This window comes from Lutjanus erythropterus, chromosome 9 (assembly GCF_056507025.1).
Source record: "Lutjanus erythropterus isolate fLutEry1 chromosome 9, fLutEry1.hap2, whole genome shotgun sequence".
In the NCBI taxonomy this organism is placed as follows: Eukaryota; Metazoa; Chordata; class Actinopteri; order Lutjaniformes; family Lutjanidae; genus Lutjanus; species Lutjanus erythropterus.
In genome coordinates this window covers 22,450,162-22,470,533 of record NC_139325.1, presented here as the reverse complement: position 1 = coordinate 22,470,533, position 20,372 = coordinate 22,450,162, and the positions used below count along the sequence as shown (strand labels likewise).

At 39.4% G+C, this 20,372-nt stretch overlaps 2 protein-coding genes across 4 annotated transcripts; both read right to left on the bottom strand.

Moving 5' to 3' along the window:
* Nucleotides 1-560: 560 nt before the first annotated feature.
* LOC146321460 (C-Jun-amino-terminal kinase-interacting protein 4) lies at nt 561-14,832 on the bottom strand. 3 transcript variants are annotated; one of them, XM_084726620.1, is made up of 28 exons: nt 14,697-14,832; nt 12,911-13,291; nt 12,589-12,783; nt 12,350-12,470; nt 12,169-12,239; nt 11,983-12,047; nt 10,816-10,882; nt 10,543-10,715; nt 10,131-10,399; nt 8,765-8,822; nt 8,369-8,521; nt 8,183-8,225; nt 7,844-7,971; nt 7,649-7,702; nt 6,973-7,113; nt 6,741-6,873; nt 6,264-6,350; nt 6,117-6,164; nt 5,829-5,970; nt 5,636-5,678; nt 5,436-5,516; nt 5,220-5,287; nt 2,953-3,101; nt 2,693-2,864; nt 2,064-2,177; nt 1,869-1,967; nt 842-931; nt 561-707 (listed from the first exon to the last, which is right to left on the bottom strand). In XM_084726620.1, the coding sequence occupies exons 2-28, from the start codon at nt 13,007-13,009 to the stop codon at nt 589-591; spliced, it is 2,982 nt and encodes a 993-aa protein (XP_084582746.1). In that variant the 5' UTR covers nt 13,010-13,291; nt 14,697-14,832; the 3' UTR covers nt 561-588. The 3 variants fall into 3 exon arrangements, with proteins under 3 accessions (XP_084582746.1, XP_084582748.1, XP_084582747.1); XM_084726622.1 differs by having other exon boundaries at nt 6,741-6,837; XM_084726621.1 differs by having other exon boundaries at nt 10,543-10,712.
* A 2,753-nt stretch (nt 14,833-17,585) lies between these two features.
* Nucleotides 17,586-19,965, bottom strand: LOC146321459 (uncharacterized). The gene is made up of 3 exons (XM_084725685.1): nt 19,193-19,965; nt 18,857-18,941; nt 17,586-18,280 (listed from the first exon to the last, which is right to left on the bottom strand). The coding sequence occupies exon 3, from the start codon at nt 18,208-18,210 to the stop codon at nt 17,776-17,778; it is 435 nt and encodes a 144-aa protein (XP_084581811.1). The 5' UTR covers nt 18,211-18,280; nt 18,857-18,941; nt 19,193-19,965; the 3' UTR covers nt 17,586-17,775.
* Nucleotides 19,966-20,372: the final 407 nt, after the last annotated feature.

Here is a 20,372-nt window from a genome sequence, read left to right as displayed (position 1 = left end):
CCAATACCTGTTTCCAGTTCACAGTCAACAAAAAGTTTGTACACAGCAGCTTCAATAACAGCCACATTATTAAGTTAAACTATGATCAAAATATATGACAGAAAGACTTTATGCCCCCTCAGTGGAATGAAGATGTAAATGACAAATCTACATGTTCAACAACAAAATTGTATCAACAGGATTCTGGTAGAAAAATGCATCACAGAGCTGTATGTCATGGAAACTGAACATTAGTGCAAAGGTAAAAAATGAGCTTTTAACACTCAGGCAGCTGACTTACTGACCAGTTCTATAGAATAATGATATATAATCAGAAGAAGGCACACAGTAAGGCATCATCATCCATTAGGATAATCCAGTCAATAGACAGATGAGGTAAACAGGGATGAAACAGTATATATCTCATATATGTATATATATTTAAGATATATATATTTTATATATATTTATTGCTGTGATATCAAGATGATTAATTCGGTTCCTTGAAAGCACCATTTTCAATGTTGTCTCGAGCTTTGTTGGTGTGCAGTTTATGTCTGCTCCATCTTTATTTCATTACAAAAGAGCAGAACTTGGAGATCAGTGATGTCAGAGGGACGGACTGGGCACTGAGGGGGTGGGACTCTGCCAGATGATCATGTGACTACGTTCAGACCGCTGAGGTGTAGCTTGGGATAACTCAACCGATCCATCGTTTGCATCATCTCCTGAAAAAGTGGTACAGAAATGGTCAGTTAGGTATTTAATAAACTACGCACTTACTAAATGGGAAATAAAAGCACTGAGCCAATCAGACATTTTTAATGAATTTGACATCACTGAGGGATTTTCTTTAACTCACCAATTCTGAAATTGATGTAGCCCTCTCCTCCACTGAGGATAAGCTGAGAGGTAGTGACGGTGCTGCTGCCAGGGGAGGTGATCAAACAACCTGTGGACCCCAATATAATTATGTAAATTAAAAAGACAGTTTGGAATATTTTTGTGGGGTTAAATGAGGTACTTATAGATAGTCAGTGTATTACTACAGCAGATCCTAGTCAGCACGCGAGCTCAGTTAGGATGAGCAGAGAGGGGTACCAGTATGATAACTGAGCAATGTACTGCTGTGAACAGGGTCAGCAACAAAAGGTATTTCAGCCATAAAATATTCCAACAAAAAAAGTGTATATTATATTTAAAATATTTCCATCACTTTACTTTGCTGTCAGACAGCCTTTTCTGACAGAAATATAAACCAAATATTGCTTTCACCAAACCAAGCAAACTCCATAGGCAATAACTGTAATTTTACCTCAGAATATGGAAGTTGCTGGCCTACCACTGCCTTAATCTGTTGGTTTGTTTGTGATATTATGTGACTTTGTTTCAGTGTGACTTTGGCGAATCCAAACCAACCTTTTAAAATGCCAAACAAACTATCAGATCAAGGCAATGGTGGACCAGCAACTCTGGTGCTCTGAGGTAAAATTACTCATTTTGCCTGTTCAATTGTTTTGGTGAGAGCAGTATTTGTCTTACATAATTGCAGTTTCCTGTCAGAAAAGGCTGCCTGACAGCAAACTAAAGTGGTGAATATATTCAAAATATGGCATACACTTAAAATTATATTGATTTTTTTGAAGGTGGACTTTTTGTATGTTGCTAAAATACCTTTTGTTGCTGACCCTGCCTCCAGAAGTTCAGTACTTAGCTTCCATGCTGGTGCTCCTCTCTGCTTCTCCAAAGTGGGGACACGTCAACTGGCATCTGCTGTAGGTAATACACTGACTATTCATAAGTACTATTATACTTCCCCACTTCAAATAATCTGAACTATCCTTTTAACATGTTACTGAACACACCGAGCACATTCGGTTCATTCTTACCAGGTGCAGCAATGATGAACCTGACAGCTTGTCTGTGTCCATGGTAACACAGCTGGGCTGATGCAATGGAGCAATATGGGATGGAAACAGCCTCTGATGCTGTAGACAGTCATTGATATAGTTAGTACTTGACAGAACACATTTCTGACAGTATAAAATTCAAGTTCTTGTATTGTCAGAGTAAATAAAACTCACTTATGGATAATGGGATGGAGAAAAGGGCACCACCTCCAGTGCCCACCCACAGACGGCCAGAGATGACTGCCAGAGATGAGATCTGGAGAGGTGAGAGAGTCAGGAAAGCTTGGCCTACAGAGGGAGAGAGAAATGTGTTAGCTGAGCTGTAGGACAGAGTTAAAAGTTTGAATTTCGTTGTGGCATAAAAGCAGTCAATAATAAATCCAGCATTTTGTAGTCCATTAATTGATATTTTATTCTCTTGGCTCTAACAATAACTGGTCTTTTAAAACTTTATAGCTGGTGCACATTTTATCAGTTTGATTATAAACTGCTGCCACACACCCACAGAGGAACTTGCACATACTATAAAAACCACATGGGCTGCTAAAATATATGACTGTTTAACATATGAAAAAAAAATCACAAGTAACACTCAATGAAATTTCTTTCCTTTATCAGAAAATTGAGAGCAGCAAGACAAAAGGTACTATAAAACAAAAAGATTTCTATCTTAACATTATAGGAAATTATTACACTATGCTGAAACATACTGTAATATTGTAGTACACTGTGCATGTCCTACTGTGAATGTAGAATTTTACATTTGAATAAATTCATTAGTAATGAAAGAAAAGTTTTAGCACCTAATGTTTTAGTGACCAAAGCAGTAAAATCGACTTCCTGTAGCGGTCGCCCTGTGGTCCAGTCAAACAGCCTCAGGATTGGGTCGAGTCGGCAGGATGTCCAAACACCGCTTCCACCAGCACACAGGAAACGAACCTGCTGCTCACTGCGTTCAGACACTGAGAAGGTTTGCTGTGAGGTCAGATAAGGAATAATGATGGTGAGTTCAGACACAGGTGTGGACATGAGACACAATATAGGCGCCTCCTCTGTTTCTTACCTCAACCTTCTTGCTGTCAAGGTCAACCACGTGGACTTTGTTCCAATATCCCACCCACAGCCGGCCGGCTTTTGCAAGGCAGCAACGAATCGGCTGCACAGGGTTTGATCCAAGAGGCATCACATAGTGCGACTGTAGATTCCAGCCACCTGTTAATCACAGAACCCATTAAGTCATTATTTATGTCATTTAACATTAAGGTCTGTGAAGCACGCAAAATGAAGATTAATTAAAGCTGGGGTCAGGGATTCTAATCCAATACAGTTTTTCCAAATTCAGTGATTATCTCCTTACAGTCTGCTAGCCGTCTACAGATGAGAACAAAATTATTAGCCCCCCTATGAAAATTTCATTTTTTTAAAACCGTCTCCCAAGTGCTGTTAAACAGAGCAAGGAACTTTTAACACAGCTTTTCCAAAAGTTTTATTTTGGATGCTTACATTATTTTACTTTGTACACAGACACAAAACTATTTCACAAAAACCAAAAACTACCAGGGTCAAAATTATTAGCACCCCTGATGCTAATAGTCGGTTCTGTATCATTTTTGTTGAATAACAGCCTGCAGTCGTTTGTTATAGTTTTCAACAAGTCTCAGACACGTCTCCTGAGGAATCCCAGCCCAGTCTTCTTTGGCAAATCTGTCAAGCTCCTCCAGATCTGATGGTCTTCTGTCATGGACCTTGGTCTTCAGTTCACCCCACAGAATTTCACCGGGATTTAAGTCAGGGCTTTATGCAGGACAGTCAGTAATGTTCACTTTGGTCTTCTGGAGGTAGTTCCTCACCAGGAGTGATGTGTAGTTTGGGTGTTGGAAGACAAAGCAACAACCCAGACCCAGTTTTGCTGCTGATTATTTGAGGTTTTCTTTCAAAATCTTTACATATCCTCCTTTCTTCATGATTCCTTCTATCTTGACAAGATTCACAGTTCTTTCTCCAAACATAAGCAACGTCTCTATGGTTAAAGAGCTCTAGTTTCGTTTCATCCGATCAAAGGACACACTTCCAGTATGCATAATCTTTCTCCAGGTTGTACTTCAGTCTGTCTTGAAGGTGTCTCTTCTGCAGAATTTGAGTTTTTCTTGGTCTGCAACCTGACAGTCCATTCCTGTGCAGAGCTCTAGTGACTGTCTACAATTCCCGACTTGGCTAAGTCATTCACTAGTGTCTTGGCAGTTGTTCTGGGGTCTTTAGACACATCTCTCACTAGTTTTCTTTCCAGAGTCTTTGAAACCTTTCGCTTCCTACCTCTGCCAGCCTCGTTTTGTACTGTGTAGTTCTCTTTGAATTTCTCGATGATACTTCTCACTCCACTTCTTGACACTTGGAAATGCTGTGATAACTTTGTATATCCTTCTCCTGCTTTGTGAGCATCAACAATTCTCTTTCTCAAGTCTGAACTGTTTTTTTTTGTTTTTGGCATTACTGAAGTTTTTATACTGTGTGTAAATTGGAAGATAACCCTCAGTTTTAACTTGATTTTACAAGCTTAGAGCATATTGACTCTGGTAATTTTTTTTTTCTGAAATACTTCTGTTATTGTGTGCAAATAGAAATAATTTACGCTTTCTAAAGAAAACTAATATGTTTAGAAATGCTATGTTGAAAATTCCTTGCTCTGTTAAAAAGCACTTGGGAAAATATTGAAAAAAAAATTAAATTTCATGGGGGGCTAATAATTTTGTCCTCATCTGTAGCCTCTCACTATTCCAGCCAATCAGCAACAGGTGGCATCCATGTTCGTATGCAGAACAAAGGGAAGGGGAGGGGGAGAAAAGAGGCAGTGGGAGCAAGATGGACAGTAAATCAGGCACATGCTAATGTGTAACTGTACTGTCAAGGAGAGATGGCCAAGAAACAGCCAAGAAGGAAAAGGTCAGATTTTTTTTTTAAAGATCTTTTATGATCAGACAAGAGCAAAGAGCTGTGCTACCATCATTAAGGCCTTCCAATGGTGGTTAGTGTTGCTATGTTTAACAGAACCAGTAAGTCAGTATTGTTTAGTCCTGTTTGCTAATGTTTGTGATGTCTGCGATTTATATGTCAGGAAATGTTAATTTACTAGTTAATTTACGCCGTATAAGGCTGGTTGTTAGTGTCGCTGCCCTGGCAGTACCTGTCCATGAATTTGCAGGGCAGTTTCTGAAGGAGCACAGAGGGGAGGTGTGTTTTTGTTTGGCTGTTCAAATATCAACAATCTTTCTCCATAATCGCTGACCCCAGCTTTAACTAGTCAGATATAACTATAAGAGGAGAAACCATTACCTGAGCTGTGTGAGAAAAATGCTAAAGTCCCATCAGCTAAACCAGCTATAACTTGACCCTGGGAATACCTGTCAGATTGAGTCAACAAAAAGTCGCTTATTCTCAAAGATTTCTGGATGAAGACATGAAAATAGCTTAATGTCACTTTAAGACAGACAATTACATGCTAATAATTTAACACAAGTATGCTTCAAACACAGAGCAGATAGAACTCACGTGAGTGAATGAACACCCTCTGAGAGAGAAACGGACTTCAGACAGCGCCCCCTGCCAGCAGAGGCTGAGTGTACCAGTATACTGTGAGAGAGACAGTAAGGAGAAAGACAGAGTCAGACAGTCACAGTGCTTTGCCAACAAGAATCTCACTCAGAGAGAGTGTTATTTATTGAAGTGAGCTGCTTATTCAGCAAGACTACCTTCCTTCCTGAGTTCCAATCCACACAGTCCCTCCAGTGTCACCTGACATAACAAGACAGGAAAGACTGTGTCAAAAGGAAGGGCTAAGGAAGCAGTGTTGTTTTCCAGTAAATGGTCAGTGTGGTATGATGAGATAACACGAGTGAATTTGACAAGTTGTCTGTAGGCAGCTGCTGCAGTACTGGCACTGACCTATGGGAGGCACAGCACAGATGCATAGAGCAGGAGCTGTGGGAGGGAGGTTGAACTGATCCAGTACTGTGTTGGACCGTGCTGGATCAATCACTGTAATATCACTGCTGAAGGCAGGCCCAGAAACTACCCACACAGAACACTGGCAGAGAGGGACGGATATGGGGTTTGAAAAGATGAGTGGCATGAAACAATGCGTCCCTGGGAAGTGTTAGTTATGGTTGGGTGGCACTGTAAACGGTGATTAGAGTAGGAGTCGCTATTGAATCAGGATAATAACAGACTTACCGTGGCCTCTCCTGAGATCTCAGGTGTGACTGCAACTGCACAGTTCAGCTGAAGAGAAAAATACCATGTTTATTAAATGCAGCAGAGGTATGACGCAGAGGCTGTTAGGTTCTTGTGTTGAAGATGTTTCACAGTGAAAAGATCTACCTTAGCTGTGGAGTCTCTTTGATCCAACAGTCTGAGCTGCATTAGAACAGGCACATCTTTAGGCTCTGGGACAGGTTCCTGGGATTCCTACGATAATGGCAGTCAAGAATGTCATTAGGGTTGTGGAACTGGTTGTTTTCTGGGGACAATATTTGTCATTTTATTTTGCTAATGTAATGGTCTGCAGAGTAACAGCGGCTGCTCCACAACACACTCTCAACCAACAGCTGCGATGTCTGATTGTGTCTGTGTGAGTGAGACAGTTGTAGGTTAATGTCAGAGCAGCAGTGGAGGGACGCAGTGACCACAGCTGGTGAGCAAGTAGGCTCTTCTATGGGACATCAGAAAAGCGGACAAACAACAATGTCATCGTCCATTGCCGATGTTTCACTGTGGACATCATCATACGCCAGTTCGGTAGTCATCAACCAGCCTTAATTCAGATTTACATTGCGCCCATGTGTGCGTTTCCACTACCTGTGTGTTTGCCAGCGGTGTGCCCCAGCCATGTATCTGCCGTTTTCCAAGCGATGCCCAAATGTGCGAGCGAATTTCTCTGTAGAGTTCTCTCCTCCTGACACGAGGGGAGAGAACAGCAGGAGAAGCAGATCTAGAGAGAGTGCTTCTGGTGTTAAAATCAGCTCAACTGAGTCTTTAATGATTAGTCAATTTTGTGGAGCATATACAAGAGCGACATGTCCCCGCTTACCCAGCATGAGTTTGACTGACAGCTGGTGGCTGTGGAGACCCCAGAGGAGGGCGAGTGACTGATGGAGAAGTCGGCAGGACAAATGCAGAGGCAGGTGGTGGGATTAAGGGGTCCTTGGTCAGGCCAAAGAAGCGGTTGAACCTTTAATAAAAAATAAAAAATAATTATTTCATACAGACCATAAAATGTCTACACTACAACTACAGCATATTACCAAATTTGCAATTACTTAACACAGTTCTTTATTTCAATTGTTCTCATACCAAGGTGATTTACTAACAAAAAGAGGAAAAATTCTTCCCTCTCAGGAATATTTTGTTCACCTATTCAAACACTCACAGTGCTCAGGTTGCCTTGCAGCCATCTTAAGGAACAGTCTTTGTGCCTTGAAGCAGCTCTCCTAAGCTTCCAACTCTGCATATTCAAGTACTTCAAACTAATTACAACCAAATAGATAAATAATTTTATTCTGACGACAATTTCAGAGACCAAATGCTGCTGTGCCTCATTTCCACTGGTTTTGTAGCACAGGCACAAGGACCAGGCTACCTCTGTTTTCTTGAGGAGCAAAGCTGCACCAGCCAACTTTTTGTTTTATGACATTAATTTCATTGCAATTTTAATTGACAGGAAGATGACAATAGAAGTTGAGATTCCAGATAAGACAAACACTTACTTTCTCCAAACACTTGCGCTTTTGTCCATTGTTAATCTCTCCTCCTTTGATGCTCTACCAAAAAAAGAAAAAAACATTAACTGACGTACGAGACAAAAACCTGAAACATGATCATCCATATTCTGGCCAAATTGTAAGCTCTTTGTTGGGACAGAAATAAACCTATATTTAAAAATATATAAACACAACTATTACCTCAGTGTCTGACTACGTCTCATTGCCTCCTGCAGCTCAAACAGACGCTGCTTGTATTGGTTCTTCTCCATAACCACACGAGCCATTTCAGAACGGGAGAAGTGGCGCATGGATGTGGGTAGAGAGGCCTGAATGGACAGATGTTTGCTATTTAATGATGTTTATGCACCGGTTTCACAAGGGCTGAACAATATGCAAAAATAATTTAAAAATCAAATTGTGATTAGTGACAGTGAGATTGTGATATGAATTTCCTGTGAATATTTTTTTTATGTTACTGTAGTACTACATCTTTGTAATACAGTAGATAAAAGTTTGAAAATGATACTGTCTCCTTACATCAGGATCCTCAGATTGGAATATTTCCAGTTCTTTCCGAAGTCTATGAAAAACAGCGGATATAAAGCACAACATTATTATAACAGCAGAATACACAGTAATAACTTTAATGGGGTAAATGCAATTATTTTCCCAAAAAGGTGAAGAATTTTCAAACTACTGAAATAGGAAAACAATCTTCTACACCTCTTAGTTTCCTCCTCCTTCTCCTTCATCCGCCCCTCTAGTCGTGAGACTGTTTCCTGAAGAGTCGATACTTCCAGTTTAAGAGCTGAGCGGTCATCAGTCAGCTCCACCACCCGGGATATCAAATTCTTACGGGCAGCTTCAGTCATTTCGCTGAAAAAAAGAAATAGAGCAAAAGATGAATACTTTAAGATTATAAAGAAACTGAGTCGCTTGATAAAGAGAGGAAACAGTTCCAACAAATTGGTGATTGGAATATTTTCTCCTCCTCCTTAGTGATTTGTTTGCGCAGAAGAAAGAAACTGTACTGTACTCAAGTGTCTGGAAAATCCCCTGCACATCAAAAGCACATAGAACTAGTCATAAAAGGTTAGAGAAATTAAATATAGGACTCACTGGATGACTTTCAGTTCCTCATACTGAGAAAGAATCTCCTCAAACTGGTCTGTACTGCCTGCACAGGAAAAAAAAAAATATTAAAACATTCTTGAACACACAGAGAACACTTAGGGAAATATAAGTCTAGCTGGAATTACTAATAACTTTTCATTCACATCCACAACTGTAAAAAAAAAAGGGAAGTAAAGCTTTCTGAAACCTACAGTAAGTTACTTTTTTCACTGACGTACTCGCACCTCATGTTAGCTGGGTATAAATAGTTTCTCACCATTTCACATTATTTTGAGAAACCAACTTTCTGTCAGCTCCCGATGTCTGTGATCACTTACTTTGTGTTTCAAAGCTGCATCTAATACAATACATTGTTATTAAGATATTTGTTTTGTTATTGAGGCACTTTTTGGTTTTTGCTCTCCAGTGAGTAAACAACTACCTAACTGAGGGTTACAAAACGATAACTTGCTAATCTCTGGGCAGTTAGTTTCATGGAGGAACTACTTTGTTTCTAGCAGAAGGAGAGTAGTTCTGTAGAATCTACTGTAGAAAGCACTTTCTACATGAAACGGCTCACAGCAAGGTCTGTAGAAGATTTTGAGCAACCAGGTCATTATTTCTGGGAAGAGACATTTGAAAAATATGTTTTGTTTTAATTTTGGGGGCGCACTGTCCCTTTAAACCTGATTAAGATGAAAGGAAAGTACATTAACTAGGTTTGTGACACAGGTCTTTAAAGGGTGATTCCATCTTTGTTCTTTTCTGGGTTTTTCAACTGGGAACTTCCACTCTGCAAGAAACAGTGAAGTAGGTTACAGCGTTGATGTCCTCCCCTCCCCTTCCTCAGCCTAGGGGGTTTATATGTAGCGACATGATGATGCAGGATTCTACATCAGGTCATGTAGGAAAAATTTTTTAGAGGGGCTTGGGAAAATAGCATTTTCAAGCTAAAATATGTACATAATTGTTCAGAGTTGGGCTGCAAGTAACAATTATTTTCATAGTCAATTAATCTTACTCTATTAATTGATTATAGTTGTTTGCCTATAATATGACAGAAAATGGTTAAATATGTTGATTAGTGTTTCCCAAAGCCCACACTGACAGCCTCAAATGTCTTGTTTTGTCCACAAACCAAAAATATGCAGTTACTGTCACAGAGGAGCAAAGAAACCAGAATATATTCACATTCGGGAGGAGAATTTTGTCTTTTTCTCTTAAAAAAAAATACTCAGTTTTATAATTAATCGATTCATTGTTGCAGCTCCAAGACAAATACATAAGAAATGCTACTGAGAAGCTACAGAATCATATAAAAACCTCAAAATAACAGACCTGTCCTTTAAACATGTTTTCCTGATGAGTTTACCTCTGACACTGGCCCCGTGGTCTACACTCTCCACATAGTCCCGACTCAGCTCTGACAGTTCAGAAAACACAGAGTCGGTGTTGCGCAGCTCCCACTCCATACTGTCATCTTCCTCCACCTCCTCCTCCTCCTCTTTTCCCTGCTTCTCTCCTCCCTGCTCCTCTTCTACTTTGTGTTCCTTCTCTTCCACCTCCCCCATCTGATCCTCTAGGCTGGTCTCCACCTCATCTCTGGGTGGCTCTGTGGTGGTGTGCCTGGCAACTGGAGTGCTGATGAAGATGAGATACAAAAAAAAAAAAAAAGTAAGAAATGTGAGGAAAAATGTGAAGCTTTGATTTCAGTGAGATAAAGTTAACACAGACTTTTCACTGGAATCTCCAACAAAAATTAGCATATAGTCTCAGATCATTACCTTGCATCCACCAAGCCACGAAACTGCCTCAGCTCAGGAGTGGAGCTTATGATGTCATTGACAAAGTGATCTGCGGTGGGCTTTACTGCAATCTCAATTGACTTTTCTTCCTTGGCTAGGAGATCTTCTAAACAGGCGGGACCGGAATTTGAATGTGGTCTTTGAATCATCTGCTAAAAAAGAGCAGGAAACTAAAGCTACTTCCCTGACAAACATCTTGTGCAATGTCAACATTACTGAAATTATAGACGTGTGAAGTGAGAATGTTTTTACCTTTTCAGTGGATTCTGGCAAAACTTGGTTGGATGGAAATTCAGCATTCTTGGGACGCACATGATTCCTAAACACAACATGCAATGAGTTTATGCTTCTTTCTTACAGTACTGAATTATAACCTGTTACTTGTTATCAACACACACCTATAACTGCTATCATATTTTGAAAATTACCAATACCATTTTCAGACAAAATCTCAAAAGTGAAATTAAAGCTTTATTACGAATGAGTTATACCCTTTACATTAATGTCTCATCTAACAACAACAAAACATGGAAAATTTGCTAAATTTAATTTACATTTGCAAAATTATTAATCTCAAACTGCCATTTCTCAATTACATAACCTCATGTGACTTGGAGGTCTGTGGTTTTTGGAACACATTTTCTCAGCATAAGCAAAGGCTGTATTTTATTTTACAGACATTGTCCCCCAGATATGATGTCAAGGCTCTGTTTCACATCAGCGTTTCAGAAGTGGTGCTTCTGTTTTTCACCACCCAAATTAATAATACAGATCAAGGCTGTTTTGTCCATTTTCTGCATGTGTTACAAGCACAAATACACATTTGCAGTTAACTTCCTCTGTCATCATCATGCAACTTCAACTTAATTTAGCCAATCTCACAGAGCTGCTGTGTACTGTTCAACATATGAGCTGAGATCAAATTTCATTCTTATTCAGGTGCCTGACAACACAAAACACATTACAAACTCAAATCACTGTGACGCCAATACTCAGAGGATCTGATCTGCAAAATATAGAACATAATTTGCAGTAAAATATTTAAATTGCAGACATGGCAGATTCGCATAGGATTAATATCACAGACAACCTCTGCAATTATTAGAAATTACTAGAGATACTACTAGTCCTGTGCATATAGGGATATATAGTATATAATGTACTTAGCATCACTGTTAAAGGTAAACAGAGACACTGCTACACTATTGGTATCATGTGACGTTTACAGAAATGTTAGGCAGTATTGTGGTATTCAGTTCAATATTGAGACAGGCTTAGAGTAGGATTTCTTGATAATGTTGTTGGCTTCTGCCCACAGTAGCTCTTGAATGGCTTGGGAAACCTCGAACTTTCCTATGTGACACACTATCTACAGCACAAGAAAATGTTTTGAGATAAAGGGTGTTGAATAAGAACAACCTTAGAGGAGAATCTCTTTCACAATCCTTTCTCTTTTCCAAGAGTTCCCGATATGTGTGAGCCAACTGAGGGAGAGAACATCAGTGTTATGTGAGAAGAAGAATGACAAAAAAAAACAGCTAAATATCGTATAACAGGGTGTTTAAGAAGTCACACAAGTTTTTAGACTAAACAGCTGTATCTGACCTTGTTGTGAGTGTGCTTCAGTGTGCTCAGCTCTCTACCAAGATTCGTCTTCTGCTCCTCCAAGGCCACCACTGCAAGAAAACGTAACACGTAGCTTTAGACTGAAAGTGCATCTAATCATAACATGCAGAAGACAGATGGCTAATGTGCCATTTGTCACAGTTAATATTCAAATACTCACGCTGATCAGCTTGCTCTCTTGCTTTCTTCTCTAGATCTCTTTCTCTCCGTTCTCTCTCCTTTTCCCTCCCCCTCATGGCTCTCCTTTCCTGTTCAATTTGGTCATCAAGCTCCAGATACCTCTGAAGAAAACAAACACTTTAACAGCTCGGAGCACAGACAACCACATACTTCCACAGCTTTTTAAAATACATAATCACGGTACACCATCAATCCATCCATCAATCCATCAATCCCCACCTCTTGACTTTCTTTCCTGAGTGCTCTCTCTGCCTGGTACCTCTCTAGCAGTGCTTCTTGCTCAGCTTTCTCTCTCTCAGCCTCTTCCTCCCGGTCTCTCAGCTGGGCTTTGCAGCTGGCCAATCCTTCCAGGACCCACACAAATATGGGTACCAGCGACTCCACCACACTTTCACCATGGGTCTCAATAACTGTCTGTGATAGAGCAAAACAGCAGAATGAGAAAACAGGTACAATATGCATAAATATACATCTACATAATTATTCCATTCAGAAAAACATGGCAAATAAAGTATAAGAATATTTGAGGAGCTGCTTTTACCTGTAGTTCTGAATACAATTTTCCTGCCTCTTCACTCACAATGTTGGGGTCCAGCTCCACCTCCCCTGTCCCACACAGCACCCTCTCGCTGCACTCCATGAGTCAATTGTGTTTATCTGCTGTATTAAGTGTAAAAACAGCTTACCCAACTCAACACCAAAGGTAAGTGATTTTTCAACTCTACGAACCAGCTCTGATTACACTTCCTCACCAACTAATACAACTGGTTTATCTAGCTGTCTATCATTTCTGGTAACACCAGCACCACACATCCTGCAAAACTTAATGTTTAATTTGTTCTTGACAAGGGCAGCACCCTCCAAGACTACATTTCTATACTATGAAGTTTATCGGATGTCAGGGGGCGTTTTAGGGTCCATCCTGGGAAAGAAAGAAGAAAATATCATGATATACTGTGTAATGATCATCAGTCGTTTCCACACTTCATGTACATTTAACTGCAAGAGGGCAGTCAACTGTTTTACGCCCTCTTCAAGCTCAGACATGTATTTTTTCCAACTAACAACTATGATCTTATAATTGGTTGAATATGGTCATATGATTTTCTGCTATTATAATCTGTGACTAATGTTATTTGCTTAACAGCAAACCAAAAAACAAAGCATCTATTCAGCAAGGATGAAATTTTAATTCCAACGGTTGGTTTTAAGTTATGGTATAAACTAAAAAAAATATTCATTAAAGATCAGTTATTACCACTTGTACCACTTCAGGCTTCACAGACAAATGTGAAAATACTGTTAAGATTAAACACACACCAAGTCACACATTCATTCCTGGATGGATTTCTCTTTAAAGGAACAGTATGCAGGATTTAGTGGCATCTAGCACTTAAACATTCCCTTCCAAACACGAAGGAGAACCTATGGCGGCTGCAGAACTTGCGCAAAAAACATGCAAATCCATAAAAGCAGGATCTAGAGACAGTATTATTCATCAGAGAAACATGGAGGCCTCTGTGGATTTCAGTTTCAGTTGATTATACACATACTTTTGAACATTATATTCAATTTCTGAGATCCACATAAATTTTTACAAATATTTGACAAATATTACAAAACAACAAGCAACTTCAAGATGTCACCTTGAGCTTCAGGAAATTGTGATGGGGACTTTTTGTTGTTTCCAAACACCTTGCAGTAAAAATGATTAGCTAATCAAGCTAGTAAGTAGCAGGTTAATTGATACTGAAAATAATCCTACAGTCTTACTCGTTCATACATATTTGGCAAGGCGTTTAATGACAGGGTGTAGCTCAAAACTACTGGTCTCTGTCTCACTAGTGCGAGTTAAAGATCCTCTGATATTTAACCTACAGTTGTACATATGAAAGAGACAGTGGCTCCTTCTGTTACATATTTATGTATATTCAATACGTATTATGTAACTTTAATGTGTAGCGTAGAGATACACACCAACCGAGCGCCGTGTGTGTGTGTGTGTGTGTGTGTGTGTGTGTGTAGCAGCACCACAAATAGCACATAAAAGTTCAAACGGTTAAATGTAAACACACTAACATTCGTTTATCATGACAGCGACAGGTTATATGCGTCCATAATTAGGCTACTTATCCGTTTTGGTTAGCTAAGAAGATAACGAACCGTAAAAAAAATGACACACTTGGATGAACATACTGTATAAATAAGTAACATGACTGACAGTGGACACCTTGAGAGATCTTTGGCAGCAAGTTTACAAAGTTGTAAGTTGACAAAAAAAACGAGCCGAGTCGTCGTGCCGGTCCGCTGCCGCTTTACAAACTCACCTCAACATCTGGCTCCTTCGTAAATTTCATCCGCTGCTCCAAAATTGCTGAAATTCCAGCCGTTTTCTTCGGGGACGATATCAATTACACATAAACGAGTTTAAAGAAGGGGGTGTTGTTTGATTCTGACGAACGCAGACAAGTCCGCGGTCTGGCCAATCAGAGCGCTGTAATTTTCTGTTGTAACCAATCAGCGGCGACGAAAGGCGGGACGTGGGCAGTTTTGTTTTCAGAAGTGGAAAAAAAAGTTTCCTGAAACTTGAACGGTGACACGTGACCAAGGAGGCTGCAGTGGGTCTGTCAGGTGACCTGAGTACTGCACGTCCAAGTCAAACTTATGGCAATACCTCACATACCTGTAGAACCTACTAGTCACTTCTCCCAAGTCACCGTAACTAGAACAGTATTGAGTTAACAGTGTTAACGCTGCTTTTACATAAAGTTGTTCAGGTGCCATTTTGCATAAAGTTGTTCAGGTGCCAAGTCCAAATCAACAGATAAAAGAGACGACTGAGCCATGTTTTTGTAGCTTTTGTTACTTAACCCTTTGTTTTTATGTCACAATAAATGTGCTGTAAATAATGATTATGTAACATCTTAGATAGAAGGGGTGGTGTTACTATTTCACTCACTGGGGTACAGTGTGAAACAAAACAGCATTTACTGTAAATCACAGCGAGGAGGAACGTCATTGGATGATATACAGTTCGTGTCAATTCCAGCAGGTGGAGCTGGAGGTAAACCACTCACACATTTCACCTCCTTATGATTTCTGTTGCGGTTTTTCTGGTTTCTACTCTGTTGACTCTTGCACTCAGTAGCCCTATGAGATCAAATCTTGTCATTTCTGCGTCGTATTCATTACGATGAATGTAGAAGTCTCTGTTCCATTCAGGTCAAACAGAGTCAGAGTGCTGCTACTGTTCATGTTGACTCACTAAATGCAGCAGGACCTAATTTAGTATAACTGGTAACACCTCTGTTTACAGTATTTAATATAAATATGGCTGTTAAAAGGGTCTATTGTAATGTGTTTGACTCTGTACTTTTACTTTTGTGTATTTGTTTTCTGAATTAATTATTGTGTTGTACTTCATATGTTGACTTATTGCTATGTTGTTTCTTATTGACATGTGGGATAATGTAACTACCTTTTTTACAAATGACATTTTGACAAATCGAAAAGAAAAGAACAGGTGTAAAAAAACAGAATTAATGATGGTTATATTCCATTTAATATTTTACTATCATACTGCCATTTATTATGGTATGTCAGAATGTCTACTGCTGATGGTACTATAGTAAATCTTGAAGACTCTGTCTCGCTTTCTAGTGATTTATTAAATATCCGACGACATTTCGGTCCAAATGACCTTCATCAGGTATACTGGCGGCATACACACATTTCTACATATATTTAAAGACAGCGAATGCCTCCATTTACGGAACATCTGGTGTGCAGAGACCTTCTTAACATTGTTTGACTATAGTAAATCTTGCCTTCTCCTAACTGTACTGATTCATTTCTACAATATCTTATTAATGATATTTCATCATTTTCAGATTTATTACCACATAGTTGAATTTGTTGTGTTTAATCGAATTAATCACAGTTTCACAATTGCTCCGAGTGCAAATTTTAAAAGCCGACTCCTGTCTGAAACATTAACTGGAAACGTGTTAAGCTCACTTCATATGCCTGTGAACATATACACAGTGAGAGCGGAGGAAAGGTTTCTTAAACACTTTTATCTCTCTCTGCCCTTCTCTTGTCATATGGCTCTCATACACAAACACAAACATTTTAAATGTAGTCCATTTATTATGTACTGTCCAAGGCCTGTCTACATAGTACATGCAAAACTACCAGTAGTGAGAACAAAACAAAATACTGGCATCATGGGTAAAAAACTGTGGTAGGCAATGGTGGAAGAAGTACTACAACATACCTACTTGAATTAAAGTAGCAATACCTTAACATAAAAACATTACAAGTAAATGTCCTGTATTCATAATTTTACTTCAAAAATAAAGTATACATCAGGCAGCAACCTTCAGAATATTAAATTATACTGAATTATTATTAGATGCATACATTCATATATTAAAAAAACTAAACAAAAACAACATTTTGAAGCTGAACAAAGCTAAGCATAAAGTGATATTTCACCCAAAAATGAAATTTCACTCAATATCTACTCACCCCTGTGCTGATGTGAGGATGGGTGAAGATCTCCAGTTCACAAAACACTCCCAGAGCTTCAGCAGAAAGCAGCGTTGCGGCCAAATCCAGTACAATTGAAAAGAACACAAAAAAACAAAAATGTCTCCATGAGATATACGCGATCTCGCGATACCTTCACGTCTGTGTTTACATGCTACCTGTAAATGGCGTCTTTTTGGGTCCAATTTTAAAGTTGCGGCTTATGGACACTTTGATTACACCACACAAGCAGTATGGAGACATTTTGTGGGTTTTTTATGTTCTTTTTTTTTCATTTTAAAACTGGTCACTGCTCACTTCAGTTGTACTGGATTTGGCTGCAACACTGTTTTCCACTGAAGCTCCAGGAGTGTTTTGTGAACTGGAGATCTTCACCCATCCTCACATCAGCACAGGGGTGAGTAGATATTGAGTGAAATTTCATTTTTGGGTGAACTATCACTTTAAGTATTTTATATACTCTTTACTGTTAGATTTAATCTATAGTAAATCTCATAATTTTTGAATGCGCAATCTTGATAATCAAAGTAAGTAGTAACTGTTCATAAGATATTGTTCAATAAAAAGCAACAAATGTTTCCTTCAAATGTCTTGGAGTAAAAGTAGAAAGCAGCTCGAAATGGAGGGAATTTGTTAAAGTCATGCACTGATCCATTTTTTTCTACATAATTTAGATTGACTGGAAGTGAAAAGCAGGAGATATAACTTGGGTTTGACATGGAGGGAACTTGTTTTATAAAAGAAACACAAGAAGAATGGTTTTCCTGCCCAGGCTGTGTCATTTACAGTCCATTCAGAATTATTTGCAGAGTTGTTATCCATTTCTCTTATATGTCTGTCACCAGTTTCTCATTTTCATACTGTGACTTTTTTAATTACCCTCCCACTCTCTACGAGAACTTCTTTTCCATCCTCTCTCGCCTCCCGCGTCATCTCTCTCTTCTTCTTTGTCAGCAGGTAAAATGCCGCCACACCTCCTACCATCACGAAACTGAGGGCCAGAATCACAAACCCTAGTCCAAGTAAGTGAGAGGTTCCCCCTTTAATGTGGTTCAGTTGGTCCCACAGCCCCACAGCTACGCAACTGAAGCCGATGAGAGTTCCCCAAAACCCGAAGGCCAACATGCAGGATCCACAGGACAGCTCAGCGCCCCCGGTCACCACGGTGAGGCCTGCCACTGACACGACCCCTCCTGGTAAGGTCACTGTCTCAGATTTAGGGTTGTAGGTGACAGCAGCAGTGACATCTGACAGGGCTGAAGGGTCGAGTGTTTCCATCTTGGTTGTCATGGTTGGTTTTAATTCCTTTGTCAGAGAACCAGAAGTGATTTTGCATGCAGCCTCTTCTTCTTTCTTTCACCTACATCATGACACATAATTCTGATTAGCAACCTCTTAAAGGAATAGTTAAGATTATTTGAAGTAGGGTTGTACAAGGTTTTCAACAGACTATTACCTTCAACAGATGACAGTCAGAATGTTCCCAGGTTGCAGAGAAGAGTAACAGCACTGAAGCACTAAGCAATGAACTGCTGAAAAAGCAATGAACCGTTTGAAAAAAGGCCCACCAAAACAAATCAATATCAGTTTAAGCAGACCCTATATTTAAAATATTTTCACCGTTTTAGCTTGCCATCAGACTGACTTCTCCATACCTGCCAACACTTTTTTGTCTCTCCTGTTAAACATCCTCAATTTGCATGGCTCTCAAACATTTTATGAATAATTGTCATAAACAGGTCAATACGTTTTGTATGTTTATCTGACACAGATCTGGTTCAGGGAGAAAAAGCATACATTGCACCTTTAGTTTAGTATTTTGCACCCTCACGTGAAATTTTAATTATAAATGCCAAGGGCAAGTTGCACTGAAACTGCAAGTGCGTGAAACAACTGTACCAGTCAAGTTAAACATGATAATGACAGCTCAGCACACCTCTTAACCTCTTAAAGTGTCTAACACGTCTGGATGGTTCAGAGCGTCACAACACAAACACACATCACATCGCAGCTCCTGTGTTCTGCAAAGTAAAATGACGTGGAAATGTTTCAGTGGAGTCTGGCCGCTTTGGAGAGAGCAATATTTGGCTTACATGACGGCAGTTTCCCTTTGGAAAAGGCTGTCTGACAGTGTCTGTAGGTAATACACTGACTATACCCATATAAATTGGGATGGACTGATAAGTAATTGCAAAGTCAAGGCACTATGTTAATATTGATAATTTAAGAAAAAAAAAGTTGTATTTTGTATAAAAAGTATAATGTTACTTACCTCAGTGTTGAATCAGGATAATTTGTGATAAGTGAAGATCCTTTAAAGTCACAGATATAATGCTTTGAGTGGATATGTGAGTGATTTTAGTGAAAGCCTAAAAGTGCTGCTGACTTTCTCTCTGGACAATGGGTGAAGAAATGGGAGCAGGGGCCCCGAGTGCCGTTACCATCGTCACATACGTCACAACCTCAGGCCTCACAAGATGGTGGACACAACTGTCAAGATTGTTGTCATCGTTTGTTTGTTCCTCTCTTCCCTTGTGTTCAGTAGGAAGCTCTTGTCTGTCATTAAGCGTCATTATAACCCATTACCATATATTTATCTAGGAACAACTCCCTTCCTCTTTTCCTCTCTCTTTCAGTCTTAGGATTTGAGTTGAGACCCACCAAGGCATTGTTTGGGCTGAGAATGGCTGTTTTCTTTTTTAAAGCATTTTCCTGTTCAGTGTTCCCATTTCTCGTGCAACTGGTGGTGAGGTGCATATTTTTCACCATGTTCTCTGACCATGTTCTGTCCAGAGAATTCACTGTAATCTAATAATGCAGTATGTTGCATGTACTCATTTCCCCACTTGGAGGTAAATTCTGTACCCCCGAAAAATCCATCAAAACGAATCCCAGTTTTTGATGTTTGCCAGATAATGGGAATTATTAGAGTGTGACACATCAAAAGCACTGATTGATCGGCACCAGCCACACTCTGATTGCGTACTGTGAATATGAATACAAGTGTGCCTTTAGATTTTGGCTTGTCCTTTGGCACAATAAGTTTGAAAAACACTGCTTTAAGCCCTTCATTCAGGCTACTAAACACTGTCAGTTGTCATTTAAAATAACTGTTACATTATTTTACACTTGGTTATGATATGGTTTATTTTATTTTTCAACTAGCATTGCATTGTCTGTTGATCTGCTTCCTCTGACATATTACTACTTTTCCTTTGCTTGTGAGTCTTGTATTGGAGTTGTGTACAGTAGTTGCGTAAGCTGCAAATGAATTGCCCTATTTGGGATCAATAAAGTTGTCTGAATGTGAATCATCAGAGCTGTTACTCCTACAACTTTGGGGCATGAGGTGTGCTATTAAACCTTGTGACTATCTCGGGAATTTATAGGATTGAGAGTTACTGCTGTTATAGAGAAAATGTTTTAGAGTTCACGCTGTTACTGGGTTGTTC

Bases quoted from the DNA above. Each gene is read 5' to 3' on its own strand.
- LOC146321460 (XM_084726620.1), bottom strand. From the start codon at position 13,009: ATGGAGTGCAGCGAGAGGGTGCTGTGTGGGACAGGGGAGGTGGAGCTG. The intron at 7,703-7,843 runs GTAATAGTTGTG...TTTTTTTGGTAG, and splicing joins AGACGTAGTCAGACACTGAG to AGCATCAAAGGAGGAGAGAT. The intron at 2,865-2,952 runs GTAAGAAACAGA...CTGACCTCACAG, and splicing joins TTGACAGCAAGAAGGTTGAG to CAAACCTTCTCAGTGTCTGA.
- LOC146321459 (XM_084725685.1), bottom strand. From the start codon at position 18,210: ATGACAACCAAGATGGAAACACTCGACCCTTCAGCCCTGTCAGATGTC.